This window comes from Sinocyclocheilus rhinocerous, unplaced genomic scaffold, assembly GCF_001515625.1.
Source record: "Sinocyclocheilus rhinocerous isolate Xijiao unplaced genomic scaffold, SAMN03320098_v1.1 scaffold1093, whole genome shotgun sequence".
In the NCBI taxonomy this organism is placed as follows: domain Eukaryota; kingdom Metazoa; phylum Chordata; class Actinopteri; order Cypriniformes; family Cyprinidae; genus Sinocyclocheilus; species Sinocyclocheilus rhinocerous.
In genome coordinates, this window is record NW_015626381.1 from 250,857 (window position 1) to 265,447 (window position 14,591).

At 34.5% G+C, this 14,591-nt stretch overlaps 2 protein-coding genes across 2 annotated transcripts in view; one reads left to right on the forward strand and one right to left on the reverse strand.

Annotated features, from left to right (window-relative positions):
- The window catches only part of LOC107713096 (calpain-5-like), a 34,880-nt gene extending 31,285 nt beyond the window's left edge, over nucleotides 1-3,595 (forward strand). Inside the window, exons 11-12 of the mRNA XM_016518530.1 lie at nucleotides 1,696-1,832; nucleotides 3,243-3,595. Coding sequence (XP_016374016.1) covers nucleotides 1,696-1,832; nucleotides 3,243-3,425 — 320 coding nt within the window. The 3' untranslated portion in view covers nucleotides 3,426-3,595. The remainder of the gene's footprint in view (nucleotides 1-1,695; nucleotides 1,833-3,242) is intronic.
- Nucleotides 3,596-8,544: 4,949 nt separating this feature from the next.
- Nucleotides 8,545-14,591, reverse strand: part of LOC107713106 (glycerophosphodiester phosphodiesterase domain-containing protein 5-like) — a 34,183-nt gene continuing 28,136 nt past the window's right edge. Inside the window, exons 14-17 of the mRNA XM_016518543.1 lie at nucleotides 12,372-12,519; nucleotides 12,211-12,293; nucleotides 10,344-10,423; nucleotides 8,545-8,836 (exon numbers count right to left, since the gene is read on the reverse strand). Coding sequence (XP_016374029.1) covers nucleotides 8,724-8,836; nucleotides 10,344-10,423; nucleotides 12,211-12,293; nucleotides 12,372-12,519 — 424 coding nt within the window. The 3' untranslated portion in view covers nucleotides 8,545-8,723. The remainder of the gene's footprint in view (nucleotides 8,837-10,343; nucleotides 10,424-12,210; nucleotides 12,294-12,371; nucleotides 12,520-14,591) is intronic.

The following is a 14,591-nucleotide window of genomic DNA, read 5'->3' on the forward strand; positions in this document are numbered from 1 at the left end:
CTACATTGTTTGGTGGAAGAATACTGTTTTTATTAATATCATTACACTTTATTTGCTCTGTTTTATTCTGTGAAACCTTACTACGTATATGGAATAACCGTTTTCTAAAAGCAATAAGTCCTGTGAAGCCGTGGTTTACAGTGATTTTATAACAGCTAAGGGGGTTGTTATAAATTCACTATAAACCACGGCTTCACGGGGCTTACTGCTTTATTTGAACATTTTTAAATAATTTTTTCTATTGAAGCATTATATAAGTATTATATATTTTTGAAAAATATATAAAACATTTACAACCATTAATGACTCTTAAAAGTGTTATAATCACCAAGTAAAATAATAAAATATTTTTTTTCTGACAACTTGCATATATTTGTGTAATATGTTTGGGTAGTGTAAACTACCGAGTTTAGGGTTAGTAAGATATTTGAATGTTTTTGAAAGAATTGTCTTGTGCTAGCTAAGATTACATTTATATACAGGAAAAAAAAAGTGAAATATTATTACAATTTAAAATAGCTGTTTTCTATCTGAATATCTGTTAAACTGTAATTTATTTCTGTGATGCGCAGCTGTATTTTCAGCATCATTACTCCAGTCTTCAGTGTCACATGATCTTCAGAAATCATTCTAATATGCTGATTTGCTGCTCGAGAAACATTTCTGATTATTATCAATGTTGAAAACAGTTGTGCTGCACAATATTTTTGTGGAAACTGATGCATTTTATTTTTAAGGATTCAGAGATGAACAGATAGTTCAAAAGAACAGCATATATTTGAAATAGAATCTTTTGTAACATTATAAATGTCTGAAAAGTACTGACACTTTTCATCAATTTAAACCCTAATGAATAAAAGTGTCAGTTTCTTTCAAACAGTAGTGTATGTTTTAACCTGTCTTAAGTTATATTAATATACTTTTTTTTTTTTAAAGTATGACTCAATTCACAATTTTACAAACTGAACTAATCTTGCCATACCATAATGATCAAATTATCTGATATTTTGAGAAGTTTCCTGACACACGCCCTCTGTGATGTCATTTCCTGTTGACATGCTTGTCACATGACAACAAAAACAAACAAACAATTTAATACTATTTTTAGTCATTATATTTAAAAACAAAACTGGTTATTGAAAAAAAAAAAAAAAAAAAAAAAAACTTTAAAAAAGCGTATCCCTTTTTGGACCAAAATACATACATTTCTACAAGAGCTCCTTAAGTTAAATTCTGTTTCTCTCCGGAATTGTATTTGTTATATATTGGAGTGGAGACAATATTTGACTCTCATGCTAAACACTTGTTTTTAATTTTGATCCATTTGGCAAAGAAATATTGTTATTGTGTTCATATGTGGATGTCTCAAATATCTGCATTACTCCCGCTTGAGAAACTCACTTATGACACACATCAAAAGTCTAACTTTCTTCACTTTTTTCCCCCCTAATGTATGTTTGAGACTGTATCTGTATGTTTCTGGACATTGGAGAAACCGATGAATAAAAAAAAAAAAAAAAAGTCAAACTTTTTTAAAATGTCAAACTTTTATAAGTTCTTTTTAAAGAATTTCAGAATTTTTTAATGAGACCAACATGTTGAAAATGAGTGCATTTGGATCTGATATGTTTCAGTAAATTGCCCCAGAAGTCAGTTTTGCTGTTTTTGATCGACTGAATCTTCCCGTTGTTTCAGCGTCCGATCCGTACGTCATCATCAGCTGTGAGGGAGAGAAGGTTCGCTCTCCGGTGCACAAAAACACACAGAGTCCGGACTTTGACGTGAAGGCCGTGTTCTACAGGAAGAAGCCGCAGGAGGCGATCCGCATTCAGGTGCCGGTCTTTCAGGAATCATTAGGAATGTCGTGTTCTCTTCTGTAATCTGCAGTGTTGGTGGTAACGCATTACAAGTAATGCGAGTTATGTAATCAGATTACTTCTTTTTAAGTAACTAGTAAAGTAACGCATTACTTTTTAATTTAGAAGGAAATATCTGAGTTACTTTTTAAAATAAGTAACACTAGTTACTTTGTTTCCTATGTTTTGACTGACAGCTCTGGTGTTGCCATGGTGACAGAAATCGGAATAAGTGCAGAGACGTGTGAACATGATCTTACTGTAGTTCTAGACTAAATATGAACATGTATTACTCAGACGTAAAAAGGTTGGGTGTAAACTCTACGTTGGACTTAGCTTACTGTAGTTCTAGACTGAATATGAACATGTATTACTCATCTCACCTGCATAAAAACACATTCAGTATTCCTCAAAATGAATAAAAACAGTCAAATGCAAACTCAGAGTATTATAGAAACCTGCAATGATTAAATATGTTAAATACGACGAATATCATTTATGTATTTAATCCCATTTTATTAACAAATGTTGTAAAATGCTGCTGACCTTCGATGATTCAATTCAACCAGACTAATAAGCAAAAATGACACATTTGTGACCCTGGACCACAAAACCAGTCATAAGAGTCAATTTTTCGAAATTGAGATTTATACATCATCTGAACACTGAATAAATAAGCTTTCCATTGATGTATGGTTTGTTAGAATAGGACAATATTTGAAAATCTGGAATCTGAGGGTGCAAAAAAAAATCAATATTGAGAAAATCATCTTTAAAGTTGTTCAAATGAAGTTCTTAGCAATGCATATTACTAATCAAAAATGAAGTTTTGATATATTTACGGTAGGAAATGTACAAAATATCTTCATGGAACATGATCTTTACTTAATATCCTAATGATTTTTGGCATAAAAGAAAAATGGATAATTTTGACCCATACAATGTATTGTTGGCTATTGCTACAAATATACCCCAGCGACTTGAGACTGCTTTTGTGCTCCAGGCTCACATTTGTGTTTGATTTTTGTTATTTCTGAATAGTGTTGAACTTTCTTCTCCTGCGTCATATTCTTCATGTGATTAGTTTGAGCTGCGCCCTCTACTGTACAAACGTGAATTTACATTTCCTTCAGACTGAGGCGCATTCATTTTACTTTTGTTGTGAGAGGGCTTTTACATTTGTAAAATAAATTTTTTATATTAAAAACAAACAAGCAAGCCCAGCCCAGATTTAAAAAGTAACTCAAAAGTAACGTAACGCATTACTTTCCATAAAAAGTAACTAACTTAGTTTTTTAGGGAGTAATGCAATATTGTAATGCATTGCTTTCAAAATATACTTTCTCCAACACTGCTAATCTGCCTCTTACTCTCTTTGTCAATCAGATCTACAACAAGAACCTTCTGAAGGACTCGTTCATGGGTCAGGCGGTCCTGAGCGGCGATCTCTCCGACCTGCAGCAGCTTCACACGCTTCGCCTGCGGGACAAAGCAAACCGGCAGAACAACGATCTTCCAGGTCTGGTGTCAGTGAGCCTCACTACCAGCGACGTCCTGACCAACATCTGAGCGCTTTTCAGCACGCTCTGTGTCTGTGATTAATCGTGGAGTACTTTACGCACTTGACGTGTTGTATTACACTTATACTTACATGCTCTTAATTGGGGCTGGGGAAAAAATCAATGCATCGTGATTCTCTCTGGAATCGATTCTGAGCTTGGTTTTTAACAGCAGATGGCGATCTAAGGCTAGTTTTTAACCGCACACTCAAATGCTCACGTAAGTGGTTAAATGTACTTGCACCTTGGCTTTTATGCTTTTTATTAATGTAAACACAGCCCACTATGGACCCCCTTATAATTCGCTTCAACCTTTTCAAACTGTATGAATGATTATTTTATGTTGTCAGGAACTGGAAGCAAGCACAGTACGGCTGTTTCTAAAGCATGCAGTGCCATCTGCTGTTAGAAACTATGCTCGGAACCGATTCAAGAGAGAATCGCGATGCATAATCTCAGAATTGATGCAGAACTCGATTCGTGATGCATCGGTTTATTGTCCCAGCTCTACTCTTTAATTCTTTGGAGTCCTTTGGGAATGTTTCTTGCAAGCGAATGTACTCGTTTACAAGCACTTTTTACAACCTAAAGAGACCGTTCGGCCAAAAATGTAATTCTGCGATCATTTACTCGCCCTCGAGTTGTTTCGATCTTCTGTTGAACATAAAAGAAGGAATTTTGAAGATTGTTGTTAACCCACGGTAGCCACTGACTTTCATAGTAGGGAAAAAATACTATGGAAGTCAATGGGTACCGTCAGCTGTTTGGTTACCAACATTCTTCAAAATATCTTCTTTTGTGTTCAACAGCTAAAAGAAGAAATTTATTACCGGTTTGGAACAGGTGAGTAAATGATGACAGAATTGTCATTTTTGGGTGAACTGTCCCTTTAAAAGTGTAATTTTCTGCTATATATAAATATAAATCAAGATATTGTAGGACATGCATTTATATCATTATACAAATTAACATGCAGTATATGCATATATCTAATACCACTATCTATTATTCAAGTATGTAGTTATGAATTCAGTTTTATATTCTGTCTGTTACCATAATTTGACCTTTCATCTGAAACGGAGGGTAAAGGGCTTCTTCTGTTTAATCTGTTTACACTAAATGTTGAAATATAGAGGGCAGTCCTGTTTTCCTCTTTCAAATATTTGCCATTATCTTGACCACATGTTGATTTTATCACGCTTTTCTTAAAGGAAACATTTCTCCAGATGATGAGGAGTTTTATCCAGTGTTTTCATCTGTTTACCAGAATCCAGGATTCGTTTATGTCTCTAACATGGTGTTTGAAGTGAATATATATCAGACAGACTCTGTTTAAGGAATGCATGATGAGTATAAATCTGTTTCAGAGCCATAACAGTGAATATAAATGATCACTTACAAATATTGTTTACTATATGTATGTTAGCATCACTTGTGTAAAGACCAATTCTAACCACAAGGTGTCAGTATGTCAACAGAGGAAGAAGCAGGGGTTTCTTATATTTCAAGTGGTAATATGCACAAAAAATATTACACAGTATACTGTATAACAACTTCAATTTTAAAAGCATTTCCTGCCTCTTCACAGAATGGTAATAGTCACAAACTTGAAAAATTTAAATGTCATAAAGCCAAATTCTACATTATTCTCCTCTGTTTTTAACCTAATAGCAAATGCCAAGTTGCTTTTTAGATGTGAAATATGAGAATCTCAGTACAGCTGTGCCATTTTGCGATCACTATGAACTATTTGTGTTTTGTTTTTTGTTCTTTTTCTGTTTCTTTGCGTGTAATGCCTGTTGTTTACAGATGAAGATGTGCCTTATCAGAACGGGTAAAATAGCCAAAGAAATCTTGATCATATTCTGTGACGTATCTTTTTGTATATCGCAATGTTTTTCTCCCTGTTTCACATAATGAAATAAAGTTATTTGCCTGTATTTCTACAGACACATGAAAATACTGTCATTTTTGGTTTTCGCGTGTTTTTACATCACACAGAATCCTGGAATTTTCAAACTGTTGCTGGTAAAATCATGGGCATTTTTGTAATAATTAAATTTTTTTTTTTTGTAGATACGCTTGGCTCAAAAATATTGTATCTACTGTTTTGGAAGGCTGAAATTTTTTTTTTTTTAATTCATCCAAAAATGAAAATCTGAAATTCTGAAAATGTCCTCATTCTCAAGCCATCCAAGATGTAGGTGAGTTTGTTTCTTCACGGGGAACAGATTTGGAGAAATTTAGATTTACCAACTCAGCAATGGATGCTCTGTAGTGAATGGGTGCCGTCAAAATGAGAGTCCAAACAGCTGATAAAAACATCACAATAATCCAAAGTTTCATTTTTGGGTGAACTAGTCCTTTAAAAATTGTTACATAAACAACATCTTAAAAATATTGTATCTACTGTTTTGGAAGGCTGAAATTTTTTTAAATTTTTTTTTTTGATTTTTTTTTAATTCATCCAAAAATGAAAATCTGAAAATCTGAAAATGTCCTCATTCTCAAGCCATCCAAGATGTAGGTGAGTTTGTTTCTTCACGGGAACAGATTTGGAGAAATTTAGATTTACCAACTCAGCAATGGATGCTCTGTAGTGAATGGGTGCTGTCAGAATGAGAGTCCAAACAGCTGATAAAAACATCACAATAATCCAAAGTTTCATTTTTGGGTGAACTAGTCCTTTAAAAATTGTTACATAAACAACATCTTTTAATCTGCCACTGTAACCTCATTTCCACTAGCGATGAGTTTTGAGTCAACATGAATACAGCTGATGATGGGAATCATTTTGGGAATGAAAAGGAGAAAAGACAAAAATACATGGCCTTATTTAAATGAAAAAAAAGAGGAACCTGGTAAAAACATGTTCAGGTCATATTTCAGCCTAAAGAAAAATTATTTATGCACAGAGGAAAATGAAACCTTGTTTTTAGAAAGCCTGATTTAGAGGTCTAATTTTTGTTGTGTTCATGCATCATGGTAGTATTTGTTGCACTGCCTTTAACGTATGACTTAAAAACACTGAAGTAATAAAACACTCAGAGCTGAGGATTTAAAGCTGACCAACATCTGAGAATTGCACAAATAAAATGTCCAGATGCACTAGGCTAAATTGTGTTTACTTAAATTCAAATGCTCTCGAAAACAGGATTCACATTCCTGATGTAAAATTTAAACTTTTTTTTTTTTTTAGATTTTAGGATGAAATGTGACTTTGACATGTTTCCATGAGATCCATAGATTAATATGCTAGAATGAAACCGCTGAAGTCCTTGAAGTTATCAATATTTGAACGACTGTTGATGCTTGTGTATATTGCAGCAGTAGGTTTGATGTTAGTTTGTGTCTTTATATTCATTCAGTTTATGGCCTTTATTTGCACCAAATATGTCCTTCAACAAATATTTGACTGACTTACTGTAACATCAGAAACTAACCTTGAATGCATTCGTCTCTTGAGCACTTTTATGAGCAGAGAAACTTCTGACCACTCTTACCCTGTAAAGGCACCATATTAGTTTTATATTAAATGTTCCTGTAAAAAGTGCAGCGTTTATTACATGAATGAAAATTAAACCCGAACACTTTAATTTTGTTGTGATGTGATACTCTCATTGTAACATATATATCAAAATATATTTTTGTGACAACATGTATCGAGGCATATAGTGAGTCTGCTAAAAATATTTTTATTTAGGCTACCAGTGCTGATGATAGAGTAACAAAAAAGACAAAAAAATATCATTCAAGATCAGTTTACAATCATATTTACAGACACGAGTTACAGATTAAGTCATAGAAATCACGCTAGGCATTGCATTTTCTACAGGCAGGAATGTTTTAGCATCCCATGATGGAGCAACAAAGCAAGTATGCAAGCCCAAGCAAGACTGCTAAACAGATGACGCGAGGAGCGTTTGTTCACCTTTAAGCCGATCGCATTAATCAGAAACCTTGTATAATCAGAGGCTGATTGAGCACTTTTGTACTTCACATCAGCAACTCCACTGTCAGAAATTCCAGATCATCTGTTTGGCTTTATTTTGTCTTCCTGATTGTAAGTGTTTGTCAAATTTATCACATCATGCAAAGGATCTGACATCTTATATATTTCCAAAACACTCTGGATTAAATGCAATGACATGCAATTCATTTCACCATGCGTCATACCGCGGTAATCGGGCTTATCTGCATCTGGGTCTAAAATAAGCAAATTCAGTCTTTAATGATAAAAACGAACTTCACAGAAGCAACAGAAACTGGACGATGGATTCACCTTATGCCACCAGTTCAGAAAATGATTGGTCAAATACTTTTGATATTTTTTAACAAAATATCACTATCATAACATTTTCTATGAATCACTCTGAGTACCATGTAAACACCATGGTACATGAATTTCATGGTACTGCCACAGTATAAGCTGCGTTTCGCCCTAGAATAAGAAATAATATATTTATTATTTTTAATGTATATTAATATTACTGAAATATTTTTATTTGATGTTACTGTTTAATGTTTGACACATTTTCCCAAAAATTTCTTTACTTTAAAAATTGTATTTAATTAGTTGATTTTTAAAAAAGTGAAAAAATGACTAATATATATATATATATATATATATAAGAATATATACAAATTATATAAATATGTATAATTTAATATAATTAATAAAATTCTATTAATTAATTTTATTATATAATGCTTGTCATTATAAATATAAATAATATTTAAATTTATAATCGATTAATATATAGTATAATATAAAACAAACAAAACAGTAAATATATATAGATAGGTCTATATATATTTGGACACTGACACAATTTTCATAATTTTGGCTCTGTATTCCACCAGAATAGAATTAAAATGAAACAATCAAGATGGAATTGAAGTGAATTAATTGTTTCAAAGAATAATGGAACTTATGGAAATATGTAATGAAAAATGTATAATAGTAATGAAAAATGTAGGGAAAATGTGCTAAACTGTGATGAGAGTATAATTTTATTTACTTTTTATTACTTTTATTTTTAGTTTTAAGGGTCTTTCTCAGACCTAAAACATGAGTTTTTATATTCTTCATATATATATATATTTTATATTACCCGTCTGGCCAGTAATGGAGGGTCATTTAATATCAGTGTTCATAAAGTCATGTACTTGTGTCTCCAAGTTTGACCCTCGTCCAGACTAGATTATGAAAAGCATCTTCCGCCGTTGGTTTGGAGCTCAGATTGCTGTCTGTGTCGCTCTGAAGCTGTGAATGGACGCAGGCTTTCCTCCTCCGCAGCACAGATCTTCAGACAGGCGGCTCCTCGCTGATGGTGGGCAGGCTGGGAGTGACGGGTGAGTTCTGAGCCTCTCTGTGGACGCTGATGCTGATGCTGGAGATGGACCAGACGTCGCTCAGCTCTGCCGAGAGTAATGAGAGTGAAGGAGGGTCAGACGGGGAAGACATGCACAGGGGGGACATGCAGGGGGAGCTCGGGGTCAAAGAACAGAGGGTTCCAGCGGATGCCGTGGATCTCAGACAGCACAGACACACGCAAACATCACAGCACTGAACAACAAGGCCTTCTGGTGGGAAATCTGACTACTAATTCCCATACTTCACCTTTGCCCTGGGGAATTAGGTCAGGGATTTTCAAACCTTTTGTCAACCAAACCCTTCTGACCATAAATATTTACTTCAAGTACCCCTGAGATTTTAAGTCTATAAAGTCTATGTATTTCTATAAGGTAATCACAAATTTGCATGTTAATGGTTTTCTGATGATGGTTGGTAATTGCACTTACATGTTGCTCTTTTATTGATTCTGATTGCTTCTATTGTCCTCATTTGTAAGTCGCTTTGAATAAAAGCGTCTGCTTAATGACTAAATGTAAATGTAATGGTCACATGACATGCAGGTAAACAAAACTAATTTCAGTGTTTATTTTGATTATTTTAATTTTAAAACTATTTATTTTTGATTTCACATTTTCATGAGTAAATATATAAATATATAATATATATGTGACCCTGCAGCACAAAAGCAGTGTTAAGTCGCTGGGGTATATTTGTAGCAATAGCCAACAATACATTGTATGGGTCAAAATTATACATTTTTCTTTTATGCCAAAAATCATTAGGATATTAAGTAAAGATCATGTTCCATGAAGATATTTTGTAAATTTCCAACCATAAATATATCAAAACTTAATTTTTGATTAGTGATATGCATTGCTAAGAACTTCATTTGGACAACTTTAAAGATGATTTTCTCAATATTTAGATTTTTTTGCACCCTCAGATTCCAGATTTTCAAATAGTTGCAGATTATGTATAAATCTTAATTTTGAAAAATTTACCCTTATGACTGGTTTTGTGGTCCAGGGTCTCGCACGCACGCACACACACACACACACACACACACACACATGTATACTTTACATAATTTAATACATAATATCATTATAATATATAATAATGTGCCATAACACACACAAAAATCACTTACTCAGAAGACAAAAGTTTTTTTGCATATTATGTACGGTGTACTATATTTTACTAAATATATTTCACAATATGCACTAAATATTTCAAAATATAGAATGCCACTAATATGACCTTTTTATGTATGACCAATTATATCTATATAAATATAGTTATTTTGCATTTTACCTCCAGTTTTTAGATTTCTGTTGTTGTATCAGATAACAGGTCCTGGATCAGATGTTTGGATGCGGTTGAGTGCATTACATCATGAGTACAGTGTCACACTCACTGTACTGTGCTGTAAACTGCAGATTTGGCCGAAGCAGCAGCAGTGTGACAGTCTGCCGTTCTGAAAATAGCCAGCGATCTGGACGCCGCATTGCAGCATGACACGCCAAAAACATGAGCAACCAAAGATTCACAGCCAAAAGTCAAACTTACCCGTCCTGAACTTGCTGTACGGCCCGTTCTCATTCACCTGTCTGCCGCCCGACCAGAACGGCAAACCTCGCTCACGCCACCTGCAGGAGCAAACATTTATCATATAACTACAACAAACATGCAGCAGGTTCACAATGATTTAAGCCTTCAACTCAGTGGCGCAGCAAGTCTATGGAAGCCCGTTTCCGCCACTGAATAATAAAAAAAAAAGTTATTGCGACTTTTTATCTCACAATTTTGACTTTTTTTTCACAGAATTGTGAGATATAAACTCGCAACTGCAAGTTATAAAGTCAGAATTGCAAGATATAAAGTCACAATTGCTAGATAAAAACTCGCAATTCTGACCTTTTTCTCGCAATTCTGACTTTATAACTCGCAATTGCAAAAAAGACTGATACATTATAAACGTCATAAAAAAAGGCAGAATTGTGAGTTTATATCTCGCAGTTCTGACTTTATTTCTCAGAATTGCGACTATGTCTCACAATTGCGAGTTTATATTACGCAATTCTGACTTTGAACAAAAAATAAAAAAGGTAATTGCGACTTTTTATCTCGCAACTCTGACTTTTTTTCTCAGAATTGTGTGATACAAACTCACAATTCTGAGAAAAAAAGTCAGAGTTGCGAGATAAAAAGTCGCAATTACCTTTTTTATTTTTTGTTCAGTGGCGGAAACAGGCTTCCATACAAGTCAGTCCTGGGCCCATATGCAAAAAATTATTATTAAAAAAATTATAGTTATTTTTAAAGTAGACTCCAATTCAGTTAACTTAACTGGTTGTCTTTTCTGAGGCAAACAGCCGTTTTATTGACTGTATAAATGCTTGCAAATAATATTTAACATTTTCAAGTTTCAATTGATTATCAGCATTGCTCCAGCCACCCGATAATCACAGTAAGCTTTGTGCTTTGTTACTTTTAAAATAACAGTCTCAGCCTTTAAATTCTGTCAATTTTATCATGAAATGCAAACAATAAATGTGTTTTTACACTCTTTCATGTGGCGTGAGATCACTGTATTCACCTCATTTCAAGCAGAATCAATCATCTCTTCCTCTTTCTACTAGTTACAGCGCGAAATAAACGAATGGATATCAGAAGGTGTCGAAAAAAGTGAGAGCAATTTAATAAAACAGCTTGTGAATCATCATAACAGTAATAACATAACATTTACCTCAGAAAAGCTAACAATATAAGGCTTTTTTTGCGGAGTACTGTATTTGAAATTTTATTCATGCAGTATAACACAACTTTATTCTTGCAATTTTGACTTTGTTCTAAAAATATTATGAATTTAATCTCATAGATTTAGTATTTATTTATTAACGTGGCACTAAAACGCCACTGTATTAACTAAACTACTGCATGCAAACACAATCTTGACACTGGCCCAAAATGCACACAAAACATTTTTTTTAATTATGCAGCTAGATGTTGATACAGTTGTGATACAGTTTTTTCACCTAGCTAGCTACCAACCACACAGTTTTTTTTTTTTAAATAATGAATTATTTTATTAGGCCACGGTGATGCAGCGTTTGCATGCAGTTTTAAAAAATGATGCAGTTCTACAACAGCAATATAACAAATGCACACAAGAAATTATGGAGCCATGCACACTGGATAGGATGCAAATAATATGCTTTTTCATTCACTACACATAAAATATTAGAATATTCAGATTAACCTAACAAACTATGATTTATGATTTGGGACATCCTGCAATTGATGTAGTTCTAGTCTTGCATACTATATTTAAATAGACATTATGCAATTTAGATCTGGAAGGTCTTCAGAAATCCTTGAACGTGTGATGCATGTGCGTTTGATTAGGTTTTCTGGTTAGCTGAACAGAACTCACCAGTGGAAGATGAAAATAGCAGCGATGAGGAAAGCAGACACAATGTCAGTCAGGATCCACATCAGACTGTATTCATCAGGAGTCTGCGTGAGAAGGAGAGAAGCGTGATTGTCTGACACATCGGTCAGTCACAGGGTTTGAGGTTTGTGATCTGTGCTCACCATGAGGAACAGGGGCCGCTGCAGCGTCTTGAGGTTGTGCAGAGCGTTCGTCGTGACCGAATGAACCCCAGCGCACCACGCCAGCGAATACAACCACGGCTGGCTGATCACATACAGGTTAGTGCTGATGTTCACAGAGGCGTACTTTCTGAAATCACAGACACATTCAGGAGAGACGTTATTGAGCTGCCAGAGACATTATGAAGTTTCACACTCTTTAATTGTAAAAACCTTTCTCAGCAATGAGTCAGAAGACTTCAATAAAGACAAATTTCTGTTTTGAAGGAGTTCATTTGTATCTTCCTGGTAAAAATGTGACTTTGTTTTACAATGCCAAATATTAATTGCATATATACACATTTATATTACAGATTTACACATTTAATATGTGTAATAAAATTCAACAAAGTATAATAACATTAATAACAGCAATAATAATTATTTGTATTATATAATGCTTGTCATTATAAATATAAATAATATTTAAATTTATAATCGATTAATATATAGTATAATATAAAACAAACAAAACAGTAAATATATATAGTTAGGTCTATATATATTTGGACACTGACACAATTTTCATAATTTTGGCTCTGTATTCCACCAGAATAAAATTAAAAGGAAACAATCAAGATGGAATTGAAATGCAGACTTTAAGCTTTAATTCAAAGGGTTGAACATAAAAAGCTTAGAAATAACCATTTTTATACACATTCCCTCCATTTTCAGGGGCTCAATTGTAATTGGACAAATAAATATAATGATAAATAAAATGTTCATTTTTAATATTTTGTTGAGAATCCTTTGCAGGCAATGACTGCCTTAAGTCTGGAATTTGTGGACATCAGCAGAGACTGGGTTTCCTTCTTTGTGATGCTTTGCCAGGCCTTTACTGCAGCTGACTTCAGTTGTAGTGTGTTTGTGGCTCTTTCTGCCTTTAGTTTTGTCTTCATCACCGAGTGAAATGCTGCTCAATCGGGTTGACTTGAGGATTGACTTGGCCATTGCAGAATATTCCACTGTTTTACCTTCAAAAATTCCTGGGTTGCTTTTGCTGTATGTTTTGGTTCATTGTCCATTTGTACTATGAAGCGCCGCTCAATCAACTTCGCTGCATTTGACTGAATCTGGGCAGACAGTATGTCTATATACACTTCAGAATTTATCCGTCTGCTTCTGTCTTCTGTCTCATCATCACTAAACACCAGTAATCCAGAGCCACTGAAGCCATGCACGATCATGCATCACACTGCTCCATGCTTCACAGATGATGCTGTATGCTTTGGATCATGAGCTGTTCAAAGTCTTATTCATACTTTTTTCTTCCCGTCATTCTGGTACAGCTTGATCTTAATTTCAGCCATTCATAGAATGATTTTCCAGAAGTGCTCTGGCTTTTTTAGATGTTTTTTGGCAAAGTCTAATCTGCCCTTGTTTGCAGTTTGTGGTGAAGCCTCTGTATTTGCTCTGGTGAAGTCTTCCCTTGATTGTAGACTTTGACAGAGACACTTCAGCCTCCTGGAGAGTGTTCTTCTCTTGGCTGGATGTTGTGAAAGGGTTTTTCTTTACCATGGAGAGGATCCTCCAATCATCCAGCACTGTTGTCCTCCGTGGAGGTCCAGGACTTTTTAGGTTGCTGAGCTCACTAGTGCTTGTAACCCAAAAAGCAAATTAGTCTTCCTTCGAACAGGTTTGTGTAATCCCACATAGGCTATCTGTAATCAGATGGACATGGAATATAATCTAATTTCAGTCACATGTGTTTCATAAACACATAATCCTTTCTGGATTACAATCTGCTATCAAAATGATAAATTTAATTATTCCAGCTGCTGTGAGAAAAAGGCTATAAGCGATCCGCCACCTGCAACATCCACACACACGATATAGTGTACTAGCTGGGAACACTTCTTTATGTTTACAGACGTGACGTAATGATGCAGCGGCATGCTCGAATTTCCCGCGAATTCCTACCAGTACCACTCAAATTAGAAAACATTATTATAAGCTTACCGTTGTGAATCAGGCTAAAGTAAGGCAATAGTTTTGAACACTGGCTGGTTATGTACTTGCTCAAATATTGATTTCGGATAATTTTTAACCCAAAAAGTTACGGACTGCATTGATTCACACCTGAGAGACAAAGGGCCTCCCATAATGGGCCATCAATATGAATGTGACTGAGGCAGGTAAGAAAGAGTGTGAGGAGAGTAAAAT